The 27,752-nt window shown below is 35.1% G+C and overlaps 1 protein-coding gene across 12 annotated transcripts; it reads right to left on the bottom strand.

Moving 5' to 3' along the window:
- Window positions 1-4,741: 4,741 nt before the first annotated feature.
- Window positions 4,742-27,499, bottom strand: POLI (DNA polymerase iota). Of its 12 annotated transcripts, none has more exons than XM_079109103.1 (10): window positions 27,381-27,499; window positions 25,489-25,611; window positions 22,421-22,585; window positions 18,816-18,968; window positions 15,835-16,071; window positions 14,124-14,302; window positions 12,542-12,633; window positions 9,676-9,806; window positions 8,890-9,095; window positions 4,742-6,541 (listed from the first exon to the last, which is right to left on the bottom strand). In XM_079109103.1, the coding sequence occupies exons 1-10, from the start codon at window positions 27,418-27,420 to the stop codon at window positions 5,723-5,725; spliced, it is 2,145 nt and encodes a 714-aa protein (XP_078965229.1). In that variant the 5' UTR covers window positions 27,421-27,499; the 3' UTR covers window positions 4,742-5,722. The 12 variants fall into 12 exon arrangements, with proteins under 12 accessions (XP_078965229.1, XP_078965228.1, XP_078965224.1 ...); XM_079109102.1 differs by having other exon boundaries at window positions 25,489-25,614; window positions 27,381-27,478; XM_079109098.1 differs by having other exon boundaries at window positions 25,489-25,614; window positions 27,330-27,428.
- Window positions 27,500-27,752: the final 253 nt, after the last annotated feature.

Raw genomic sequence — 27,752 nt, 5'->3', positions numbered from 1 at the left:
ACACCCAAAGCCACATAGGCAACTGGTACCAACATGTTTTCTGGACTTCCGCTGCTACTTGCGGATTAGGCTTCTGTAGGGCCACACCCTTAAGCTTTGTCCACCTCAGACCTATGCAGAACTGTAACTCCTGGGAGCTTAAAATGTCTGAGAGTCACAGCCTTGATTTGATGTTTGACTTGTGGTCATGTCTCTGAGACTTTTGCTAATTGGAGAATCTGGATAAAAGATGATAGTTTTGCTTATAAACTGGTGGGCGTAAAACAATAACAACAACAACAACAAAAAACCTCAACTTTTAATTCTATGAGCTAAATTCCACCAGGTGGCACTCTCTACATTTTGCCTGGAGAGAGCCTAGGCCAAAGTCAAATGTTATTAGATATGTTGTTTTCCAGGGAATCACAGGCAGCTGTTTAACCAAATATTTCATAACTTCTTAAAGAAGTTTCCTCAACACTATCCCAATCTTTACCAACAGTTTTCTAAACTCCCAGGTGCCCCAAATCCTAAATACCACATATTTTCTGTCCTTGTTGTGCAGCCCCGTACTTCCATGTACCAACCTTTGTAGCAGTTAATCTATTACTGAAATAATGCCTCAAAATCACTTCTTTTGTGTGTGTGACTCATAAATATTTGCTTCATTACAACTGATCTAGGGAACTTTCTTGGTGTTGATATTAACTTAATCTTTCCCTGTTCAGTAATTTGAAAACTGTTAATAAATAAAATTAAGACTTCACGATTGTTAGTTCAACTTTTTTTACTTTGGAATAATAATCACAATTTTGATGAAATTACAGCAGAAAAGTTCAGGAGATTTAATTTCATTAATTTTTTCGGTACTGGGGATAACCCAGGGGTGCTTAACCACTGAACCACATCCTCAGCCTTTTCTAAAATTTTCAAACAAGAGTCTCACTAAGTGGCCTAGGGCCTCACTAAACTGCTGAGGCTGGTCTCCAATTTGTAATCCTCCTGTCTCAGCCTCACAAATCACTGGAATTATATGTGTATACCATTGCACCTGGCTCATGTGATTTTTATTAGATAATATCCAGAATGTTTAGCTATTATTTGGAAAATGAATATTCAGATATTAATAAATCTAAATGTGAAATCTGTTAAGACTGGAATCACAACAGTAGTTAGATATGATAGCAACTTACATGATCACATAATTTCAGGTACAGTTTCATGGAATGTCACACATGATGCTAAAATATGTATCTGATTATTTGGCCATCTAAAACCAAATAATTGATTTGGCTGAACACCAAGGTTAGAACTGAACACTTTAGTAAATATATACAGATAATGGAAGTGCATGCCTCCAAATTCTTTTTTGTCACATCAAAAAACAGAAGACTAAACAGGAACACTATAGTATGGCTACTTGATATGTATCCAAATAAGTTTGGTCTAGATAAATCAATGGCATGTTTAATTTTATTGCAAGTTTGTGATTTCAAACAAAAATTACTACTATGAAGTACCACTTTTAAAAATGCAGTAATTTCTTCACATATATACATACCGTAAATATTTGCAAACATATACATATTTGATAGATTCTGTGTACTAATTACCTCCATTCTACACTGCTTCTAATTGAAAAGTTTTAAAATACCGGTCTTATTACTTGATGTTTTATTTCTTGGCTTGGATAGTTGTAGTTGTTGCTTCACTACTTATTAACACATCCATTTATGTTTGCACTCTTCTTCATACAGATTTCACAGTTTTTAATATTAAAAAAATCCATATTTGATGAAAGACCAAGAAAGTCCTAAATTCTAAGCATGATTTAAAAAAATCTAAACCAAGATATATAATAACTAGAAAGCGCCAAAGATAAAAGAGACTATGTTAGAACAGGCCAAGAAAAGTCAGTTCTAAGTTCATAGTTATCAGACTATTTTAGAAAGTGAAAAGAATTGTACTTAGAATGCCTGAGCTGCCGAAAAAAATGATAAATATAAACAAACATTGATTATATAAAACACAATATTCTAATCTGGAGATTAAAGAACTAGAGGAATTTGATTAGAATTAAAGTATTTCAACATCTTTGTGTGTAAATGCACAGAAACAGCATTTACGTATGTTCAAGCATGGTATATTTTTAAGGGTAATCAAAAAGGACTTGTAATAGTATGTTCACATTTCAAATAAACAGAAAATATGTGATAAATGGAAAACGCAACCCATCACAAATGATGACAAGAGGTGGGGAAAAGCATAGCACAGAAAAAGATAGCATGAAATAAGACAGCAAAAATAAATCCAAACTTTGGCACTATGGTGGAACAGATCCATGAAGTGTTCTCTTAATACAAAACTCTAGATCCTGGGGAAAGCAGACTTTTAAACTCATTTAAACTCATAGGGAAATCTCCAGGCCTAATCCCTCTTCAGTCAACACAGGAAAAAAAAAAAAAAAAAATTGAGCTGAAACAAAAGCAGGAAAGGAGCAGGAAGCAGCAAGCACCAAGGCCAGGAGGAGGCTTGAAAGGTAGAATTTGCCCTGAAGACAAATGCTGATGGCATCCTGGACTTAACTTCTAGAGACAAATCTTTAGGACAGTAGCCAAGTCTAGGGAGCTGAAACAGACAACAGTATTCAGACAGGAGCCCTGAAGGGGCTGAAGTGGTACCAAGGGGTTGGGATTCTTACCACGTCACTCAGAGAAGCAGCAGATGCAAATCATTAGCTGAAAGAAAGCATCCACCACTTAGGTTCTCTGATGTTCCACAGATAAAACTAAGCCACATACTCAAGAAAACTAATCACAAATGGTACACAATAACTACAAATTTAGGCTTATAAAGCCTTAAAATTCTCAACCAGAAATGGAATACAGCATATCTGAATTTTTAAAAACATCAGATATGGATTTTTAATTGAATTCAGAGTCCTGAATCTGGGGTACCAACTAACTGGATTTGGTTGCCCACCTTCATCAAAAAGAAAATGATGAGCTGGGGTTGAGGCTCAGTGGTAGAGTGCTTGCCTCACAAGTGTAGGGCACTGAGTTCACTCCTCAGCACCACATAAATGAAATACATTGTGTACATCTACAACTAAAAAAAAGAAAAATTAAAACAAAATAAAAACAAAAAAGAAGAAAATGATAACAAAAAGGAATAATCAGTTTAGCCCAAACTGAGAAGAACTGTCTTCAGTGCTCCTCCAACACACAGAAACTACATTTTAAAGGAGAGAGCATGTATGGAGAACAAAAGTCAAGACCGATGTTTATGTAGATTCAGCCAGGCTCTGCTAGCAGAGAGGAAACATCGTCCAAGGGCCAGGACTCTGGGGATGCTCTGGGCAGTTTCAGTTTCCATTCTCAGCATGAAATTATTGCCTATAGGAAGCTCAGATAGAGAAAATAGCTTACAGGTTAGAGAAAACACACACACACACACACACACACACACAAAACAATTTGAGGCTTATTTTAAATTTTATAATTTTAAAGGGTCCCCATTAACAGATTTACAAGAGACTGTAATGAATAAACAAGATTTCTGAAAAAAATCAAAGGACAAATGATCTCACTGATAAGCGGATGATGTCACATATGGGGCAAGAATGGAGGAAGGAGGGACTCTATAGAGGGATAATAGGGGTGGGGGGGAATAACAGAATAAATCTAAAACTATTACCCTAGGTAAATGTATGATTACACAAATGGTATGCCTCTACTTCATGTACAAACAGAGATGTATCCCATTTGTTTACAATAAAAATGAATTAAAAAAAAAGATTAAAAAAGAAATAAGTGAAAAAACACTATAGAAATTAAAAAGTCATCAGTAATGTTTTAAATAGCAAGTGAAAGGCTACTGGAAAATAAATTAGTGAAGAGGAAGACAACTGATGAAATCATCCAAAATGCAGCAAAGAGAAAACAAGAGGATGAAAAATAGATGAAATTATGCCTATTATGTCACAATTATGTAACATGATGACAGAGTTTTTGCAATCAGTCCTAGAATCCAGGAAAAGCAATATTTGAAGAGTTAGTGAGTGAGAATACTACAAAATATGAATTGAAAGATACAGGAAGCCATAATGTACTAAAAATAATAAATTAAAAGAAATTGTAGTTCCAAACATAGTAAATCTACAGAGCACCAAGGGGCAGGGATGGGAGGGAGATAATTTTAAAAGCAGCGAGAAAAGATAACCTAACAATCTGATTGTGAAGCCCAAAGACATTGAAAGACTAAGTTAAGACTATAAAATAAGTAGAACTGATACAACTCTTGCATTTTTACTCCAGAAACTGTACTTTTAACTACTATTTCATCTTCAGTTTTTAAACTGGCCCAAACCATATTCCAAAATACCTGCTAAAATTTCTTAATGATTGGTGAACTTTCAAATCACAAGAAATCTGAAACTTGGCTAAAATTTCTGACCTGGAAAAAAGTATCTTTTAGGCATCATTAACATTTTCGTACTTTTTTAAAAAAAAATATTTTCATTAGTTGTTGATGGACATTTATTTTTTATTTACTTATATTTATATATGGTGTTGAGAATGGAACCCAGTGCTTCACACGTTAGGCAAGCACTCTACCACTGAGCCACAACCCCAGTCCACGTGCTTTACTTTTCATGTTTTTTGTTTTTGGTTTTTGTTGATGGACCTTTTGTATGTGGTGTTGAGAATTGAACCCAGTGCCTTACACATGCTAGGCAAGTGCTCCACCACTGAGCCACAACTCCAGCCTTTAATATCTTTTATTTAGATTATAGCTGTAAAAATTACAAACTTGAGACCAGGACTCCTCCAACTGCCAAATTAGCAAAGGTGTATTTGTTCTCGATAAGATATCCATACAATCATGACCCAATGCAGATATTAAAAAAAAAATCAAATGCATTCTTTTAGATCATACAAATTGGCTAGAAGGTAATGGATTTCTTCTGTTACTAGTTTTCCACCACCTGGCCTTTTTTGTTTGTTTGTTTGTTTGTTTTAAGACAGTGTCTTGCTTAATTGCCCAGGCCATACTTAAACTTGAAATGTTGAGATCCTGTCTCAGCCCCCACCTGCTATAGTTGAAATTACAGATACATGCCACACATCTGGCATTTCTGATATCCATCTTTCCCTTAAAACACTTGCATGGAGAGTGTTCTATTCTATGCTATTCTACTAGTCAATTTATTAAATGGTACACAGTACTCTAAACAAAGATATTTATATTTTCAAAATGTTAGTTGGCAGGAGCTCCTATTTGACTACATCCTAATATATTAAATTTCTTGAGGCATTCCATTTTTCACGGGGTAGGGGGGACAAAAAACAAACAAAAAACTCTGTTCCTTACTCTAGCATGACAATGATTTGATGAGCCCATATTTCATATGCGAGCCCATATTTTATATGCAAGCGCATATGTCTTCTCCCCAATTTATAGAAAATGTACTTGTACCGACCATAATATTCCTTTTATTGAAAAGCAACATAAAATAGCTGTAGAAATAAGAGAAGGACAAAATTTTTACATTATTCTTCTGTTATGAGGATTTTTATGCTTTGTGCTGGAATTTACTTCCTGTAACCACTCTTGCTTTACCTGAACATTTTACATTGGATTTCTACATTATTATTAGTGTTTAATTTAGAAGAGCTTAATAAACTGCTAATCTGAGGACAATGATACTTTCTTTGCTTTCTAGACCTTTCTCTGATTGTGCTTACTTATGTACAATGTGGAAATCTGATCCAGGTCTCCTCCACTCAGCCAACAGTTCTTTTTGTACCTCTTCTGGAAGTTCATAGAACACTTGAGGATCGATGCCAGATGGAAAAATAATCTTCTCATCAGCAGAATCTTGCTCTTTATTTTCTGTGAGTCCTTGACAAGAGGTTGTTGCCCTTGTTTGCTTATGACTATCTGTAGCACAGTTTTTGGAAAAAAGTTGATCACTATGCAAATTGGGAAATGAATGGAAAACAGAAACAGCAGGGTTTGTATTGGAGAAGTAGAAACCTTCAGATTCTTTAGGTCCTTGACTCATTTGTTCATCTTTTAATCGATTATCTATATAATATGAATAATCTTTGGGGCTAGACAGATGAGAGGAACTACTGCTACTTAAGCCTGATGTTCCTGGTTCACAAGGAGACACAGAGTGTATCTGCTTGTTATTGGATAAATTATCTCTAGGATTTAAGGATCTATCTTGCAATTGTTTTGTAGAAAAGAAAGATAACACTCCTTTGGAGGCATGTAATGGATAACTTAAACTTCCTTTCCCTTGAAATTTTTCTCTAAATTTTCCAGAAAGGATTTCTTCCTGAATATCTGCTGGAAGCTGCTTGAAGACTTCTTGGTCAACATCCTCAGGAAGTGAACAGAGTGGAAATTCATTCTTGTCTTTTTCTTTAGAGAAATCTAAAGTATCTATTGGAGACTCGCCAGTTCTTATACTTTCAATTCTTGCACTTGGTAGAAAATCCCAGTTTGTTTCTTTGTCTTTGGAAATATCTTCCATATGACTGTCTTTTATTTTCTAGAATACAAAAATAACAATAATTTAGATATCTGATACCTTTTTAAATAGCCGTTAACCATGCTGCTAGAATTCAATAAAAGTTAAGTGTTTGATGAAGTTCTGATACAGGTCTGTACAACAAGGGTGAGCCTCCAAACCATTATGGAATGGAAGAAGCCAGATACAAAAGAACACATTGTACTATTCCACTTGTAGTCATACCTACATATCCATGGGGGACTGACTCCAGGTCTTCCCCAGGATACCAAAATTCACCCTTGCAAACTAAACTAAAATAGTTGAACTGCACATTTAAAATAGATGAATTTTATGGTCTGTAAATAAAGTTGTTAATATAATAAACAAACATCCCTGCTACAGAAGTATGCTTGTAGCTATTATCTGAAAAAAAATGTGTCAAACCCATTCAGTACTTTCAATCTTCTATGGCCAGTTTCAAACAACTAGAGATGTTTAATCTATCACAATTAGTCACACTATTGTGTAGATCTTTACTCATTATTCCAGGAAGAGGTTTCCTTCCTACACAGCACTGAACCAGAGGTAAATGTGCATTTTAAAGATCTGGAAAGGACCTCAACGGTCATGTATTTAAAGGTCCAATTCTGTAAACAAAAGAATGATGGCCTAGAAAGAGTAATTCACTTAAAGGTATTTTTTTAAAAAATACATGCATAGAGATTCAATGAATGGTTTTGCAAAGATTACTGTTCTGAAAGATAACATTTAGCAGATAACATTTAACATTATAGGTGGTGAGGCACACCTATAATCTCTGCAACTCCTGGGGGCTGAGACTTGAACTAAGGAGGATTCTTAGTTCAAGGACAGCCTCTACAACTTAGTGAGACTCTGTCTCAAATCAAAAGGGCTGGGGATGTGGCTCGGTGGTAAAGTCCCTTGAGTTTAATCCCCACTACCAAAACCCAAATAACAACAATAACAAAAGGGTAACATTTAACAGAAAGAAAAAAGTGTTTCTATGGTAAAAGTCCAACATAATTTTTACAATATGACATTTTACATTTACATAAAATTTTAAAATACTTTCAATTCTAATTTGCACAATTTTTCTATAAAGTTTTTTCACTTGAATTTCCTTTCTAGTTTAAGCAAAATAAAAATGTATATACAAATCTAATAGCTTAGTAAACTTCAAGAAGTAAAAGGAGTAGAAGAGATTCAGACAACTATGTTTATTGAGCATCTACTTTATGCCAGATATATACAAGGTACTTTCACTTCCATTGACTTCACTAATGCCACTATAAATTAGGGACCTTTAATTTCCATTCTATGGATTAATTAAAATTCCTTTTAAATTTCTAGTTAATAAATGGAATAAAAAATGGTCACCGAATAAAGTAATCAATCTGAAGAGGGCATTAGGTTCACTATTTTCACAACACTATTCCATTCTCATTTTAAACTAAAGCAGAAATAAAAATATTACTAAAATTATACTGATTAAAAATTTAAAATAATATCTTAAATCAAGAGTTAAGTATAGGGGATGGGGTTGTAGTGCAGTGGTAGAACACTTGCTTAGCATGTGTCAGGCACTGTGTTTGATTCTCACCACCACATATAAATAAATAATTAAAAATAAAGGTCCATTGACAACTAAAAAAAATTTTAAAAAGAGTTAATTATAGGGCTGGGGATACAGCTCAGCTGGTAGAGTGCTTGCCTCACAAGCACGAGGCCCTGGGTTCAATCCTCAGCACCACAAAAAAAAAAAAAAAAAGAGTTAATTATAAACATTAAAAACTCAGAAAAAGTGTACTTTTTAAAGCATCCACATTTACTAAAATGGAGGTTTGCCTCTTTGGAGATTGTGCTTTAGTCACTTGAAAATGTGACTGACTTCTGCCTCTACTGACACACAAATAACTTTTACAAATGTAAAATTAGTAGCAATCTCTAATGTTGCTATTGTAATCCAATTAAATTTCAAAACTAAGAAAATTTAAATACTTACAATACTATGCAAACAGAGCTTGTAGCTTATATAAAAATTAACACATGAAAAGATTTCATTTCTAATTGATGAAATATCTTCGTATTTAGGAGCAATCCATCATATTCCTGGATGCTGTTAGACAATGCATCTATACTTCCAAGACAGAGAAACTTCATAATGATTTCTTCTTTAATTCAATATACTTTTTCTTAGATCACAATATATTTGAAACCAGCAACCATTGTGTGATAGGCAGTATAAACAACTAAACCATCAAAGAAATATCACCCAAAAGAATCTCTAACATAAACTTTTGTCATTTGTCCACACAAATCCAGTAAGACTGTACTTAGAAAACTGAACAAAAAAAGAGTGTACTCACAAAACTGCGCTTGCCAGAGCATGATGTTGTTGATAATGATGATGCTAAATAATAATCCATGGGCCCTTTCTTAGTGGTATTTAGTGCTTTCAGGTTGCAGAAGCACACACTTAAAAGGGTAAGGTGAAATGGCATTTTCACATTCACCATATTTCGAAAAAGTTTCATAAGTATATCAACCATTGGGGTCATCACATCATAATTTCCTGAAAAAAATGTTTTTAAGAGAACAGTATCTAAACACTTATAAGTAACGCTAAGAGATTAGTGTAACTTATTTAAAATGAAAAATAAAAATCCTAACTGGCATTTTGACATTATTTACTAAGCTTATACTATATAATTATCACTAATTCCCTTTGAATTTAAGGGACTGGTTTTTTTTGTTGTTGTTTTTTGTTTTTTTTTTTTTAATTTGGCGGTTCTGGGGATTGAACCTTTAGCTCTACCACTGAGCTACATCCCCAACTTTATTTTTTTTTAATTTTGAAACAGTGTCTCACTACAGTACCATACCCAAATTGACAGCAAAATTGCAATCCTCCTGCCTCAGCCTCCCTGGTAGCAGGGATTACAGGATTTGGGAAAAATGATTAAATATTTACTTTTATTATCTACTTAAAAACATTTTCTAGTGAGAATTCCTGATAGAATTAAAGTAAACAATTGCATGCTAGCTAACTCCACACAAAGACCCACCCTCCCTTGGGGGAGCATATTTCTAATTCAAAAGTTTGCTTTTTAAAGAATTCAAAGTCAATTAAATTCTTAAAAAATGAGTCACACCTGCCCCTAACTTCTGAATTACATGGGATGGAATAGGGCACTGACGACTCTCACGACAACAATACTTCTCTGATGAATACCGACGGATTACTAATCTTATAGTATGGGGTTTCCTTCCATCTTGGGATATTCTAAAATGGAAATAAAGAATTAGAAAAACTAATGACAATTTTTTAAATGGCATGCCTCATTTATTGAAAGGTATCATATTGAGTAACTATCAGAATTATACATGCAGTAGGTAAACAGTAAACAATAAAGGTTCCAGAATACCCAAATAAATATCTCAGTTTATGCACTAAAGTTCTGAAATTGTAAATGAAAGGTTCTTGGGCCTTACTCAGAATTGAATGCTGTCAGAAGTAGGACAGAAATATATAATCATAACAAGTTGTTTTATAATCCAAATCTAAAGCACAACTAAAAGCAGACTATTATCACCAGCAGGAAATCTGACACAAGCAAATATTTGAAAAATTACTAGAGAAAAAATGTTTGCAAAAAATTTTTTAATAAAACAAGATTACCTCTGTTAAAGAAAGGGCTTTCTGCAAATAGATCCAAGAGAGCCAGTAATATTGCCATAATATGTTGGAATTTTTCTTTTTAAAGTTTTTTATTTTTTATTTTGATAGCTGTGGATGGAGAGCCTTTATTCTATTTGTTTATCTCTATGTGGTGCTAAGGATCGAACCCAATGCCTCGCATGCGCTAGGCAAGTGCTCCGCTACTGGGCTACAGCCCCAGCCCCAATATGTTGAAATTTTAAAGCAATAGTTTGAAAGATCAGTTACATACTTTATTTAGAAAGATAAGTCATATGCAAATGGTCTTGATTTTGGTGTTAAAACAAAACTTTTCATGGTAAGGAAAATTCACTTTAAGAGTAAAAACATTTAATTATTGGAAACAGATGTCACTAAAGCATATTTTCCTTTTTATTTGCACAGCAAGATATAAAGACAATCAAATCACAAACATGAAATGCAAATATTACACCATGTTAAACACGCTCAAAATGACAATTCTGAAGTGGAAAAACTAGTTTTGTAACAAATAATTTTTTTCTTTCTCTTACTGCTTTTCAGAAAACTTTTTGATGGCTGCTTAACTAAGATAATAAAATGTCACGAGTCATTCCTGTAAATATGTTACTTGCTTAAATATCTTCTAGTTAAATTTGTTCTTTTAAGTAATTATACAATTCAAAGAGTGTGATATGCTAATTAAAGAAAGGTTAAATACTATTTTATTTTAAGCTAAAGAATGAATTAAAAATGCTGTTGGGGCTAGAGTTGGAGCACAGTGGTAGGGCACTTGCCTAGCACATGTGAGGCACTGGGTTCAATCCTCAGTACCACATAAAAATAAATAAATAAAATAAAAGTATTGTATCCATCTACAACTAAAAAAATATTTTTAAAAAATTATATGATGTTATACTTCTTTCATATCTATTGAATCAACCATCATACATTCCAGAAGGAAAAAAAAAATAAGTAATTACTCACACATACACACAGGTACCAGCTACTTAAATGCTATTGTTATTCAGTCATTGAATTAAGGGGCCCTGGTGTGCAGTAAGAGAATTGTCAAGAAGAGATACAGGTAAACCTGCTATCTCACAGATTTAGATCACCTAGTTTCACATTTGGGTTAATTCTTCAAACAAGAGAAGCTATAAAACTTAACACTTCTTGGAATTTCTCTATGTGTAGAACTGTTTGCAATGGGCAGGCATTTCAGAAGTCTTACACCTAGCTGAAGATGAGCAGATGACCCAATTTCACTAGCACACTTCCCACGAAGCAAACAATGAGCTTGCATGGCTCTGCTGCACACATGCATGCCACACTGCACGTGACAGCAGAGGTGTAAGAAATATCACTTCATCAGTTTTCTGAGACTTAGAATCATCCCAGGAACTGTTTACTTTAGATAGTTAGCCCTCCTAGGATCACTGCAGAAGCATGTCTACTCTAAACTGTTGGATCTCTGACACCCCAATTCAGAAATTTCTAACAACAAAAAGAGAATCAAAGAAATGAAAGAAAAAGAGATTAATACTCTTCTGTGAAGTAAAGAGAAGTATGTGTATGATACCTATTAAGGATCAATAGAAAACTAAATTTCCTTGCTCAGCTTATGTTATGCTCTTTGTATATATTCATAATCCCAATTAACATATTAACTCAACTTGCAGATCAGAATCCCTGAACACACTTGCAATCAGTCATACATGGTCCCATTTAACTATTCCTTTCTTTAAGTCCATTTTCGTTTACACAGTCTAAGACAAAGAAAATCCAAGGCTTCTCCTGCTTGCTCCATTATTATTGTTCCGATAACTTCCTGTCCTCAACCATCACAAACTACTCCTATATAAGAAGTTTTAGAATTGTTGAAGAATTATTGTTCCTCTCTGCATATTTCCTTTTATGAAAAAGCAAGTAATACTAAGTTAAAAGCAAAGGTTCACAATTGCCACTAGGAAAAATTAAAACTTCTTCTTCCTCCTCACCTGAGGACTAGAATAGGTTAGGAATATTAGAGAGAACCACAAAATCCCTTTTGGTAATAATCTGCAGCTTAAGATACACAGAATAACTGTAGTAACTGTGATACTAGTAGTCAAACTAATGGAAATAGATGTATTAAATTGGTTAAGAGCACATAATAATGTCTTTGCAATAGTTTAAAATACAGAGAAATCAGTGAAAAAAGATCTATCTTGGATTGGTTTAAACACTGCTTAGTCTCCAAGTTAATCTGTAAGATCCAAGACACGTCAAGAACTTTTTACATATATGTACTGTTTAAAGAATGTACATAGCATGCTTTGGAAAAGTGGATTAAAAATTACCTCTTCAAAAGGCTAGCAAGTAGTTCTTCAATCTTTTTTTTAGCTTCGACTTCTGATGAACATTTTTTAAATGAATCTTCTTCACTAAAGGACTACCAAAGAAGCGTGAGGATTAATGTAAACTCAAATAAATATATCCAATGAATTTGTCAAATGTATATTTAACACACTCTTTACTAACTTTACCTCTTAATTTGAATCATTTAGTTCACTTTTACATTAACTCATTTTATTTGCAAGTTATTGTACTCTGCTAGAAAATAAACTGAAAGTCAAGAAAATGACAAAGTTCTAGTATCAATTTCAAGTTTTACTGTATGACTAATGTGAGGCTCTTAATGCCCTAGGACTAGAATCTGAGTTTATCTTTGGATAAATTATTTAGGCTTTCTAAAGTATAGCATCCTCATCTTAACAGAAAAAGAGAAAGAAAAGAAGGAAAGAAGGGAGGGTGGAACACACAAACAATACTACTGCCCACCTCCAGGGTTTTTAAATGGACTAATGAACAAAAAGCACTTAGTAAAGTGCTTTTCACACGGGGTGGGGGAAAAGCCAATTTATTTTAACTGGGTGATTACCCCTCTTCCCATTTGTTAAATCATTGGACTATTTTGAAAGCAAGATTTTTAAAGGATTAAAATACTTTGCCTCATATATACATTATGAGCTATTAAAATTAAGTTGTATTCAATCAAAGTAGCTAAGTTGAGATTTAAAAGTATTAATGCTCACTAAGTGTGGTAGTTCCTGCCTATAATTCCAATTACTAAGGAAGCTGAGGCATGAGGCCAGCCTGGGCAATTCAGCATAATGGTTTTGATTTGGAATGTTCTCCCAAAAGTTCATGTTAGTCAGTGCAAAAATGTTCAGAGGTGAAAAGACTGGATTATGAGAGCTATAACCCCATCAGGGAATTAATCCACTAAATGGATTAATTTGAATGGAATACTGGATGGTAATTACAGGCAGTTGGATGTGGCTGAAGGAAGTAGGTAATTGGAGGTGTGCCCTTGGGGAACATATCTTGTCCTGGTTCCTCCCTCTCTCCTTCCAGCTGCCATGAGTTGAGCAGCTTTCCTCTACCACACCCGACAGCCACAATGTTTTGCCTCACCACAGGCCCAGAGTAAATGGCCAACCATGGACTGAGACCTCTGAAACTGTGAGCCCAAAGTGAACTTTTCCTGCTCTAGGTTGTACTTGTCCATTACTCTGGCTGCAGCAACAAAAGCTGAGTAACATACTTAGTGAGACCTGTCTCAAAATAAAAATTTTAAAAAGGGAGCTGTAGATGTAGCTCTGTGTCAGAGTGCTTGCCTAGCATGAGCATGGCTTTGGGCCAATCCCCACTACCAAAATAAATAAATAAATAAATAATAAAAGTATTAATGTTCAAGTTTCAACCTAAGAATATTTATTAATCTAATCTAATAAACCAGCCTTGTCATAGGAAAGGGATCATGAAAAGCAAAGTACAATATTATGAATAGATAAAACTGGAAATCTTTATCCTAATAATGTAACAACTAGTACACTAAATATAAGTAGTACACTAAATATAAATATCACTATCATGTACCTGAGGTGGTCCTGAAGGTGTCACAGGAGAGTTATCCTCTCCAAAACTGAGCTTCTGGATCCGCTGAGCAACTGAAATTCCTAATTCCTTTTCCAATATTTTAGATGAAAAGGTTTGGAGATCATGCACACTACTGATTCCCAGTGCTTCAAGACGTTTGGCAGTTTTATAGCCAATACCTGAACAAAAAGAAGTATACACAGTGCTATACTAGCTTTCTTCCTTAAAATAAAGATAATAAAAATATTAAGAATACATCAATCACATCTTAAGTTCCACATTTAATACTTTGCTAAGATCAAATTCAATTGCAAATTAGATTATTATTCTTACCTTCAGGGTCCCTGAGTAATATGTAGTTCCTTGAAGCACTTATAACATGTGCTATTTACAATAAATATAGAGACAGTCAGTAAACTGTCTTGATAAAATCAAACTTTTACCACCTGTTATATAATACTGTAGAATACCTCAGAATCATGTTTATTATTAATGTAAAAAAAGAACAATCAAAATTGATTAATGTATGCTTATTAGCTAACCTGATTTCACAAATCACATTATCTAGCAATATTTACCACCCAGAACATACACGAGTAAGGAGACATAAAAACTAACAAAACTCCTACCACAAAGTTCTTGCACTAAAACTTGGTTATACTTTCTTCATAAGAGAAATACTCAGGTCATTTAAAGCCTCTTTATTTCTTTCACTTAAAAAATAATTCTACAGTTATCTGGTTTCCTTGCAGAGCAAAAGCAGTAAATCAGTGAAGACAAGCATGTAGGAGGAAATATTAAAATATACTGACAGGTATTTTTATAGCAAAAAAAAGGAGGCCTGGCAATTGGAAATGAGGGACAAAGTAGAAAGCCTGTAAAAACAGATGCAATAATTCAAACAGTAAAGCAAGTTAAGAATGTTTTGCTTCAGTATATAGTCAATTTATTATGATCTGACATTGTTCTTCAGAACACAGACCCAAAATCTCAAGTTATAATTATATTACATTAAGGAAGGCAAGGTGGTATACAATATATTTTGGAATCATACATGCCTAAGTTAAAAATGGGGAAACTATAACATCTGAAGAGTTAAGTTTCAGTTGTCTTAGAAATTCACTTCCACAGAAGGCTTTTATTATATCCTATTCCCTAACAATACAAAAAGGGTTATTTCTTTAAGTAAAGTTCAACATATTATTGATGGTATATAAAAATGCAGGTTATTTGATTATCAAAGATACAAATTTAAAAAAAAAAAAAAAAAAGATACAAATTTACCCTATGAAGTGAACAGATCAGTGAATCCCTCAAAGAAATCCATTCCCTTATCTTTAGAATGAGGTACTTTGTTTAGAAGCTCTGGAAGATTCATTATAGCCCTAATATTTAATAGATAAAAACTAAAGAGAATTAATAATCCCCTCTAGATGCAATGTACAGTGTAAGAATATGAACCAGGGACTGTAAATAAAGGACCTTACATTTCCAGGTTATCACTTTTATGATCATAAGTATAAAAGTACTTTCACATATTTCCTCACACAGATTTGCTCCAGAAAACACTATGTAGTTTTTATGGTTTTCTCCAACAACTAAGGATATACCTCTAGAAATTAATTACTTATATCTATAATTTTTAAGATTAAAGAAATACAATAAAAGATACACAAATACAATACATATTATTCAATTATTTTTGTCTTACCAGGCATTTCCTTAACATGGTTCAAGCTATGAATGAGATCTTGACAACTTTCAGGTAACAAGACTGTTTGTTGATTTGGTTTAAAAACACCAGAAACTAATTTTGCCAGTAGTTTATTACAAGCCACTCCAGCGCATCCAGTCAGCCCCAACTGATTATACATGGCTTCCCGCATCTCTGCTGCAATCTGAGATCCAACTAGCAGTCTGATGTGCATGATGTCATGCAGGTTTATGGCTATAAAAATGATATTGTTAAATGTCACAAAAAATTTTGTTTTCTTTTTTACAAAGGAGTTTTTAAAAGGCACAGGGTTTAATTTATATCCAAACCCTCCTATCACCACTACTATCACCCTATCATCCATTTGACTTATTTCTTTAGTTCATAGGAATACTGTAAAGTAAATAACACAAGTGAATTCCAAGGGTCTGTGATGTGAGTATACTGGGAGTGCTCAATGATTAACAGATTATGAAAAATGATATCATAAAAAATTTCTAGGGCCAGGTGCGGTAGCACATGCCTGTAATCCCAGCAGATCAGAAGGCTGAGTCAGGAGGATTTCGAGTTCAAAGCCAGCCTCAGCAACCGTGAGGTGCTAAGCAACTCAGTGAGACCCTGTCTCTAAGTAAAATATAAAACAGGGCTGGGGATGTGGCTCAGTGGTTGAGTGCCCCTGAGTTCAATCCCCAGTACCCCCCCCCACAAAAATTTCTAGGGATATTAATGAAACTTTCATTCACACTCACCTATAAGTATGCATAAAAGTTGTTAGAAAAATGCTACCGATACAGCTTTACAAACCTAAATCTACACTTTACATATTAGCTATATGTGTTGCTAAAAATAATTTCTGGCCTATACATAGTTTAAGATTTTTTATGAAAAATGTAGGGAAATTACATAAAAACAAATTTTCTCAGGTGTAAAAGATTCACATGGGACCATTCTTATCTTCAGGACTCAGGCTAGAAGGATTTAGGGATGAAGTGTCATGGTGTCTGCAATTTACTTCCAAATGGCTCACTCATCAATCAACCTTTCCACAAAGACTGCAAAATAAATGTGGCAAAATGAAAACTGGTTTATCTATAAGAATGTACCTAGGTGCTTACTGTATGATTCTATCAACTTTCCTGTACATTTGAAAACTTTTTAATAAAAGTTTGTATAGAACAGAAACTAATAAATAGACATTTTCTATTTGAGATAAAAATCTAGCTCTCTGTTCAGTGATATGTTTCAACTAATAAAGTTTGAATTTGCTTTAAAAATTATATAGAATTATGTCCAGAATATTCTTGCTAGCCCTTGTATTTTTTTAAAAGAAAAGAGTACCAGCACAAAAGACACACAAGAAGCTTCATTTCTTCTAGAAACGTATCTCTACCCCTTTTCTTCTGCAGAGAACTATACTTAAGAATGATGACCAGGCCTCAAAACAGCTGGGATACAAGGAACACAAGCTAAGAACTATAACCAAAAGGATCAGGCAACTCTTGTACAAAAGCAAAGTATAATATGGTATAATATGGAAGTTACCAGCAGAACCACAAGATGTATGAAAGTCTAATTAAATATTCATCGGCACCTGCTAAAGCTTATTTTCAAATGCGAATATTCCTGGAAATACCACCAGTCATTCATGGCTTACTATGTGAAGAAAGGGGGCAGTTGGTAATGATTATTTGAGCTAATTAAATAGGAGCTTGGAGAAGATACAAACACATGGCAGATAACAGTAAACAGACATGATAGGGGACAAACAGATGTGAGGGGTGGGAACATGAGGTTAAGGAAAAAATTCCATATACTGGACCCACTGTGCTGACTTCCACAAGCTTTCTTTTAAAAAGAAATTTACCTGCGGCCCTGCCTGGCTTAAGTAAATACACTATATTACATTTCTCAGCAAACAACCTGTTGTCTGCAGGAGAAATGCAGGCCTGAAATGCTGATAAGAAGAACACAATTTACTCTGAAGGGTGGGGGGATGAGGACTTTTGTGAACTGTACACAGATCAGATCCCAGAAATTAGGGAGATAAAGATAATTCCCCCTAACCATACAATCTGTAAGAACAGATTCCAATTAGAATGGGTCAGCAAGAGCCAAAGTGACCCAGAGATATAATGCTACTGTGGGGACTTCAAAGTCTAATGGCACCCTGCACTGTCAGTCAAAAGTTAAGAGGAAGACATGAGCAAGACTCTAAGGAAACTTTCCCTGGGCCCGACCCAGAAAAAACTAGAGGGTATGAGGGGCATGTCATCCTTCTCTCTGAGGGGACCAACTCTTTTTCTTCAGAGTGTTTCCTTTTCCCTCTTCTTACACCTTAAATAAACTCATACCTGCTACTCAGAGTGACATGTCTGAAATACTTCTGGCATGATCACAAGAACCAGTGAGAAAGGACTTCCGTGGCTGCCTTAGCTCCACAGCAGACCCTTGCCCTGTAACAGCAGATAGGCCAGTGACAGGCAGGCCTGAATAAGATTCCATGGGTGGTAGCTTGAAAAGCCAGAAGAGCACCATGAGAGTCTGAGAGCCCCAAAGGAACAGAAGGGAAATTCAGCCTACCTCAAAATTTTGCTTAGAGATGGTTTGAGAAGAATAAAAAATTATTCTAAAAAACAGTAACAAGTCAACTCCTATAATTTAAGGGTGACCTAAAGAGGTATGACTCTTAAAATGTGAGTAGGTATACTATGTCAGAGATGAAAATTGCACAGAGCACTGAGCCACATGTCATCAGAATCTTATTTTCTGCATAGTTAATATGGAATAGCAATATCTAATTTTAGATACTTAGACAGATTACTGACTAAATATGGCTATACCTCCAAAAAAAGTCATAGATCTAACAGAATGTCACAATGAACTCACTGAATATTTTTACACACACACACACACACACACACACATACACACACACACACACAAACTTTCAGTTAATAAGTGGAATGAGTAACACTCACACTGATTATTGTATACATGACCTGACACAGTCACTTCAGAAAGTTCATCACTTTGAAGCTGCTGGAGTTTCTTCTCAACTATTTCTGTTAAATCCACAAAATTTTCATCAAATCCAAGTCTCTCAACAACTGGACTAAATTCTTCCAACAATTCTAAATCAAATAATATTGGCACATAGGTGTAATTAAAATTTCAAGTAGAAAAGATTTACTGCTTAAAAATACATCAAATACATAAAGGTTTCATATATATTCACAGATGCACAATATCTTTAATAAAAAGTCTCAGTTAACTATTATCTTTCTTTTCTGTACCATATTTTGAGTAGAGGCAATATTTTCCAACAAAACAAGTCCAAAAATGACATTCCCAGAGCAGTTACTCATAGCAAATACATTTTTAGCTCAATCTTCTATATCTAAACTTTCTATATCTGTAGTACATTAAATACCAATGATTATAGTTAATTATAATCTTGAAGTACTATGTCAAAGAATAAATTACAGTTTGCTTAGGAAAGTAAAAACAAGTAATAATATATTTTATCTATATTCTCCACAACAGTTTAGGCAAAACAAAATTTGAAACTTCCACTTATTAGCCAGGCGTGGTGGCACATGCCTGTAATCCCAACAGCTTGAAAGGCTGGGACAGGAGGATCGTGAGTTCAAAGCCAGCCTCAGCAAAAGCAAGGTGCTAAGCAACTCAGTGACACCCTGTCTCTAAATAAAATACAAAATAGGACTGGGGATGTGACTCAGTGGCCAGTGCCTCTGAGTTCAATCCCCAGTACCCAAAAACAAAAAAAACAAAAAACAAACAAAAAAAACTTCCACTTCTTACTGAGTCAAACAGAAAAATCACTTAACAATATATAACAGTATTGTGATTGGCCATTCCCAAGCATGTTCTATAAGAATAAAATGGCAGAAATGGACCACAATTTCCAGCTATTCACATGTCCAGCATCTGCAAACTACCTAGTCCTTAAGTCAAATGTTTACTAAACTGAATTGAACCAAGATGTACAATAAATTCAAAAGGACTATCAATTCTCATATGCAAGAATTAACTAATAATAACTTTGAAACCATTAGAAGAATTATTTACTTCTCTCTGAATCATCTTCTATTGAGACCAGCTAGATGCCAGAAAATAGTAATTAGTTCTTCAATATTCATAGGATTGGTTCCAGGGCCCAAGGATACCAAAATCTGAAAATGCTCAAGACCCTTATATAAAATGGCATGGTACTTACATATATACTATGCATATTCTCCTATATATTTTAAATCATTCACATAATGTAAATAGTTGTTGTGCTATATTTTAGGGAATAATGACACAATAAAAGAGCCATATGATTTCAGTACTGAAGTCTTTTTCTTTTTTTAAGGTCCCATAATGTGAAGACTCAAATAAAAGGACTAAATCATTCCTCACTGTTAACTTTTTTCAAAAATACTAAAAATTATTTTGTTTTACTAACACAGATATTAAAGGGAAAACAGTAAAGATAATAATGTGGGGCTTGGGTATAGCTCAGTGGTAAAGTGTTTACCTAGCATGTACAAGGTCCTGGGTTCAAACCCCAGCACAGAATAAAAAAAATAAATAAATAAAAAATAAAAAAAAAACAGAAAAATTAAAAACAATGTGACTTGTGAACACCAAAAATAACTCCAGCCTACACAGAGAAAGCTATTATCTCCTTTGAGGAGAAACTGACAATATATCTGATTATGTAAGATTGTCTTGTACTTTGTTCATCAATTTCTGCAAATTTTTCAAAAGTATCTACCTGACATCCAAAAATCACATAGAAAACCTTTTACTGAAAGAATACAATATAGAAAAAACAAAAAAAAATCAAAGTTTTAAGCAGAAAAATAAGTCAAATACAAAGTAATGCACAAAGCGGTGAACCACTAATTTTTTTTTTTTTTTTGCACCAGGGATTGAACTGAGGGGCACTCGGCCACTGAGTCACATTCCCGGCCCTAGTTTGTATTTTATTTAGAGACAGGGTCTCACCGAGTTGCTTGGTGCCTCACTTTTGCTGAGGCTGGCTTTCAACTCTAGATCCTCTTGCCTCAGTCTCCCAGTCACTGGGATTACAGGCATGCATCACTGTGCCCAGCTCAACCACTAAATATTGATTACATATTCTTCTATTCCTGGGTTACAGTGACAAATCACTTAACTATCCCATTCCTGAAGTTAATCTTTTTTCTATCAATTATGAACCAGGCTAAAATAAATCTTTTTCTACACATTTCTTCATGTTTTTATAATTTTATTTCTATTGACGAACATTCAGCAACGAGATCACTGGTTTGAAGAATATTAATCTTTAGTTTCTTTGTGTGTGTGTGTGTGTGTGTGTGTGTGTGTGTGTTATTAAGGATTAAATCCAGGACTTCACACATGCTAGGCAAACTACCACTGAGCTATATCCCCAACTTTTATCTTTAAAAAATGTTTCTTGATTGCTTTTTTAAAAGGCTGTAATACCTTATATTTCTACTTTTTCTCACATTTTTTGACAAGTATCACCAATATAAAATAATGTCTTATTAATTCAAGGTTCCTTAGCCAGTAATAAATTTGAGCATTTTTTCCATACAATTGTTAAGATATTGAGTTTGCTCTTCTTTGTCAACTACTTATTCACATTCTTTGTTTTATTAGGTTTTTTTCTTAAGTTGTAACAGCTCTCTATATAGTATAGATATTAACCCTTTATGTATGAAAACTGCTACAATTAACAAAAGAAAAACTAGCAAAAGATAATTAAAAAGATAGTATAAGCCAGATACAGTGGGGCATGCCTGTAATCCCAGGAACTCAGGAGGCTGAGGAAGGAGGATCACCAGCCTCAGTAACTTAGTAAGACCCTGTCTAAATATTTAAAAAGGGATGGGGATATAACTCAGTGGTAGAGTGCCCCTGGGTTAATGACAATGATGATAATAATTGGTCGATTCTTAGATATTTTTAAGTGATATATTTGTAATACACCAATGTACAGGCATTTTCCTGTTTCCTCTAACTTACTAAAACACAAAGCTTCAAACTCAAACTTTAGCATAAGAGAGTTCAGTGGCTACAACATAATATTTAGTATGTGTATATATATATATATATATATATATACACACCCTATATATTATATATATATATAAAAAGACTAATACACTTATTATTTTTGTTAATATTTAAGAAATCAGTTTTTAATTATGCTACCCAAACATAGAAGCCTCTTTGAACTATCATCAGTGCATTAGAAAACAATGTACTTCCTCAAAATTCAGGTATACTTAAAATTTAAAATATATCTTCCTTTATAGAATATCTTCTGATTTTATCACTTTTAAACTTTATATTTTCTGTTATTTACGTAAACACTAGTCATGAGAGAATTCGAATTACTTAGCACCATTATTCATAGCATGGAGAGTCACTCTCTTATATAATTTTTAAAGGGGAAAATACCCATAATAAAAAGGAACCTGGTTTATGGCACTTTATTAAGATTTATACAGTGAATAGGCATCCTATGTAAAAAAATCAATGCTAAAAATATATTTCCTGTAATTTGTACCTGTAACCTTATAAGACATCTCCCTGTAACGGGTCAAGTCTTCTCCATTAACCAATACCAGTTGTGGACATTTTTCTTTTGCATCTCTGACATTCATAAGTTTCCTAACTCCAAGTTTCCTGGCTTCATAGTTGCAAGTAACCACCAAATATTTCTGCTGTACACCTAAAAAAATAAAAACTCTGTGAGAAAAATCAAGCAGGATTGTACAAACATTTTAAAATATAATTTTACTAATTCCACACTGTAATTATATGAGCTAAAATGTAATGTGCTTTATCAAGGATAAAAAGGTGTCTCAGTTTTGAAAAGTAGCCTCTGTTCATTAAAATTCTACAAAGAATCAGGTTTCTGAGCTATCTCCTACTTTTGACAAGTATCACCAATACAAAATAACGTATTTTCTCGGATCCTACTTTTGATCTTTGGTTATTTGTCTACTTGGGGAAGAAGAAAGTTATTATTAAATAAGAAAACAAAACTTAAAAGCACTATAAATCACCTGAGAATGTGGATCAATTTTTTATACAACAAAACAAGCTGTGTATATTTCTCAAATTTAGCAAAAATTACCATAAATCAATCAACATAGTCTATGGAATTATCAGTGATAAGATAAATATCAAATTCTTCTTAAAATGTTTTCAGACAGTACAAAATCTGATTGATTTATATTGCCATAGCTATAGCTCTAGGGCACGTTGCACCAAAAAATAAGCCAGCTGAAAATAATTGGGTACAATTAAATACTGGTTGCTACTAGAAAAACTCAATTGTCTGCCAATGAATGTAAGCAATGTTCTGTTACAAGTGCCAAGCTTCAGCAACTGTTAGGGGTATCTCCCCAGTAAATATCCTAGTTACTGAACTGTTCTTTATAATGATCTGCTGATGATTTGGTAGGGCATTAGGAGTTCCCTAACAAAATGAGTACATTATGATTATCTACAGACTACATAAAAATTCTAGTTTATTGGTGACTTAAGATTGCTAAAATTGTTTTTCTCTTTTTAAACAAGTTGATTACTTTATGCCAGTATAAAAGTAATGTTTATCAAAAATACGTAAAATGCATCTCCAGCACACACAAAGAAATGTAAAATGCAAACATGTAGAAAAACAATAGTTATACCCATTTGCATTACACATCTATTTTTAAATTGGGGGTATTACAAAGAAGACAAAGAAATATTATTTGCACATAAAGTTTTCTTAGATTATGCCCCCAAATATGACCATGTCAAATAAAAGATTCATCAGTGAACTATATGAAAAAATCAGACTTAAATAAAAAGTCATTTTTTTTAAACTTTTTTATTTTTTATTTGAGACAGACTCTTGCTAAGTAGCTTTTGGCCTCACTAAATCACTGAGGCTGGCTTTGAACTTGGGATCCTCCTGCCTTCCAAGCCACTGGGATTACATGCCAGGCAACTAAAGTCTTTTAATGCAGATTGCACTATATGGACTCCTTACTGCATGTCACAACCTGGGTTGGTCATATATTTGATTAGAATAAAGGAAACACTCAAGAAACTTCAGCTTCACTTCATGGCAAAGATTTTTACTTTTTAACCACACAAAACTTTTTATTAAGCATTATCTACAAAGTACATTGTGTTATAATGCTACTAACTAGAAATGCCTTCAGGAGAAAATATTTAGGTCCTCTAACCCTAAAACTTTGACACTCTTAAGAAAGTTTAAGGATCTTGGCCTCTTTGCCTAGGATGGTGGCAGGCCTGTAATCCCAGCTACTCAAGAGCCCAAGGCAGGAGGATTCAAATTCAAGGCCAGGGGATACAGTTAAGTGGTGGAGTCTCCCTGAGTTCAACCAGGTTCAATCTCCAGTGTCACACACAAAAATACTAGCTTCACTTTGGCATAACAAAAACTAGTCATCCCTTTGTTCTTTAGTAAACCAATAAAACTAGATTGGGATTTATTAAGCCAATCTAGGCACAAGAGGATAGCAGCAAGAGAACCAAATTCTTTTTAAGTTTATATTAAACGATCCTTCGTGCAAGCATGAAAGAAAAATCTCTGCTTTCCCAATTTAAGGTACAACAAAAATGTCAATAATACATGCCAGAATATCAGTAAGTAAATCCTCAATGCAAAATTTCTCCTTGCCATTATTTAAAAAGATGCTTGTGTTATCATGGAAAGCTTGCTCTGTCTTAACATTAAGGATTCTGCTTAAAATTCAACTATTTGGTTGGACGTTGCAATTCAATTAATACATACAATTAATTTTCAAGAGGAGGATAGATGAAAATTCCACTAAAATGTAATAAAAATCAAAAGGTTGTTTTTGAGATCCAAGACTTATAATGTTTCAAATGCTGAGTAAAAGCAATCTGACAGGCATGGTGGTACACACCTGTAATTCTAGATACTTGGTAAGCTGAGGCAGGAGGATCACAAGTTTGAGGACAGCCTGAACAATTTAACCAGACTCTGTCTCAAAATAAAAAGTAAAAAGACTAGGGATATAGCTTAGCAGTAAAGAGTCCCAGGGTTTGATATCCAGTACTGCAAAAAAAAAAGCAAAATAAGAAGAAATCTGCCTAGAGAACTAAGTTAGTAACATAGAATATATTAACGTAGAATACCAAAACCTTATGCTGTTTTCTGTTAATTTTTTCAGTTAGTTATACTAGTCTCAGATTCACCATTTCTTAAATAAGATTTCTGAGGTTTATACTTGGTAGAGAAGCAAAGATTAACTGCCTATAAAGCACCTTAAGAATGGCTTTCAGGTAGGCATGGTGACACACACCTGTAATCCCAGCAATTCCGGAAGCTGGGGCAGGAGGAGTCCAAGTTCCAGGCAAGTCTTAGCAACTTATCAAGATCCTGTCTCAAATTTAAAAAAGAATTTTTTTAAAAGGACTGGGGATGTAGTTCAGTGATAAAGTGCCCCTGGGGTTCAATCCATAGTACAAAAAAAAAAAAAGGCTTCCAAAAATCTTTCTTAATATAGTTAATAAATCAGAATACAATGACATAAAGAGTAGTCAATTTTATTGTTATACAACAAAAATATTATCAATGTGAAGAATTACCTAAAGGTTTGTCCTTTAATTCGGGGTTTGAGATCATTTCTACTTGTGCATAAAAGCAATCCAGATCCACATGTATTATGACTCTGGATGAAGAATTTCGGGTTGGCACCACTTGATCGTGAACTGCTGAACAATATGCAAAGAAATAAATACATATATTCAGGCTACATATCATCTTTTGAGCAACTGACATTTTCTTAAAACATTTTATCTGGGAAAGAATTCATGAAGTAGTTTTAAGTTTTTTTTCCTGGATTTATGATATGTCAAAGCACCTACAAATTACAAGGACATGAAACTACAGCAGGATCTTCAATCCTGTTTACTCAACTAGCATTATCTTTGTGCACTACATTTTTCACAGGATAATTTGATGGAAAAAAAAATTGATCAATGGAAGATGCAAAAGGCAATGCTATCACTTAGTAAATTTTAGAGTAAACCAGAAAAGGCAGAAAAGTTGAAACAATGTTAATTTTCTACCAACTTAAAAATGATTCTAAGTGACCTGTCCCTAAATTTAAAAAAAGAAAGAAAAAATCTGAAATACAAAGTAGCAAAAGACAATGGGTGGGTTCCAGTGAACTCTATTTAGCTTCCATAGTTCAGGATTGCCTGTTTGAATACTAAAACTCCACTGCCTAGAGCCACGTCTTGGGTAAACAGACTACCAATAAATATTCACAAAGTTGAAAGATCATTTTCTAGATTTCTTAAAAGTAGGGGCTGGGCCAGATGCTAGTGGTACTTATCTGTAATCCCAGCGATTGATGAGGCTGTGGCAGGAGGATTGTCAAATTCAAGGCCAGCGTGGGCAACTCAGTAAAATCAAGTCTCAAAATAAAAACAGAGCTGGGGTTGGGGGAGGGTGCAGCTCAGTGGTAGAGTGCTCCTGGGTTAAATCTCCAGTACCACAATCAATGTAATGTGGTATTACACTTTGGGTCCTGAACAGAAAAAGAAAAGCGCTGGGAAAACTGGCAAAATCTGAATATAGTGTGTCCCTCAGTGGGCAGTATATCAAATTTCTTAGTTTTTTAAATATCTTTTTTGGTAGGCGATGGACACACAAACTTTATTTATTTTTATTTATTTTAACGTGGTGCTTAGTGTGAGGTCGGGATTTAAGCCGTCTGCCCTCGCCCTCGAGCTTACACTGAGGATCCAACCCAGTGCTTCACACGTGTTAGGCAAGCGCTCCACCGCTGAGCTACAACCCCAGCCCAAATTCTTAGCTTTAACAAATGCATCATGGTCATGCGAGATATTAACGTTAGAACAATCTCACACTTTTCTGTAAATCTACTCTCCTCCCCTCAGCCAAAAAAAAAGGGGGGGTAGGGGGGCGGGGTGGATGAGAACCGCACCTTTGCCTTCAGACCTGGAGTCTGGCGGTACAGGACAGGGACCAGGGCCTGGAGGGGGGTCACCAGAGGGCACTCTACAGTCGACGTGCCGGGTCCGAGCCACCCCTTCCTACCTGGGCTGAGACCAGAACTTAACCTCTGCTAAGGGAGCGACCAGTCCGCAGCTTCTCCAACCTCACACCTCCAGGGAGCACCTGCAGTTTTCGTCGGGCTGGTTGTGGGATCCCAGCCAGCCTCTCCCCTCACTGGGATAGAGGGCGGTACAGATAACGCCCTGGACACGCATTTCTAGGACCGACGCGCCCTACCCTACTCCTACGGGGTGAAGCCATCCCTCTCGAGCCTCTAGCCGCCAAACTCGAGGCAGAGAAGGGCAGCATTCTTGGCGGGGAAGACGAACAGGGCCAGGCAGGGCAGGGACCGTCGCGTCCCAACGGCCGCCGCCCGGGCGGCCTCCGCCCATCCCGCCCCAACCTTCTCATTTACAGCCGGCGGCGCCGCCGAGTTCCACAGGCCCTGGCGCACCCTGCGAGCAGCCTGCCGCCCCCGCCTCCGCCAGCTCCATGGCCCGGGCCGGGTCCGCTTCCTCGCAGCCGCGGCCTTCCTCCTTAGGCTCCGCCCCCAGCTTCCCCGCGCCGCAGAGGCCAACCGCAGCGCAGCTTCCGGCTTCCGCCCGGTCGCCAAGGAAACCGCGGGCCGACCGCGACCTGCCGCTCTGATCCGGGCCGACCAGCGTGCTGCCCGGAGTGAGCGCAGGCAGGCGTGCAGGACTTTTCCGCAGCCCAGTCGAGGCCGGAAGTAAGGGCGTGAGATTCCGAGTAGCTTTCTTTTTTTTTTTTTTTTCCCTTGAGGGTTTTGGTGTTAGGCACACAACACAAATTTTAGTTTTTTTAACTT

The sequence above is a fragment of the Sciurus vulgaris genome, assembly GCF_902686455.1.
Source record: "Sciurus vulgaris genome assembly, chromosome: 13".
Classification (NCBI taxonomy): domain Eukaryota; kingdom Metazoa; phylum Chordata; class Mammalia; order Rodentia; family Sciuridae; genus Sciurus; species Sciurus vulgaris.
Note: the sequence above shows the minus strand (reverse complement) of the source record. Positions and strands in the feature narration are given on the sequence as shown.

Excerpts from the sequence above, each read along its gene's own strand:
- POLI (XM_079109097.1), bottom strand. The coding sequence starts at position 25,681 with ATGTCAGTTGCTCAAAAGATGATATGTAGCCTGAATATATGTATTTAT. Across the intron at positions 12,634-14,123 it reads CACCTTCAGGACCACCTCAG|TCCTTTAGTGAAGAAGATTC; the intron begins GTACATGATAGT and ends CTTCTTTGGTAG. Across the intron at positions 9,807-12,541 it reads CTTGCTAGCCTTTTGAAGAG|AATATCCCAAGATGGAAGGA; the intron begins GTAATTTTTAAT and ends TTTCCATTTTAG.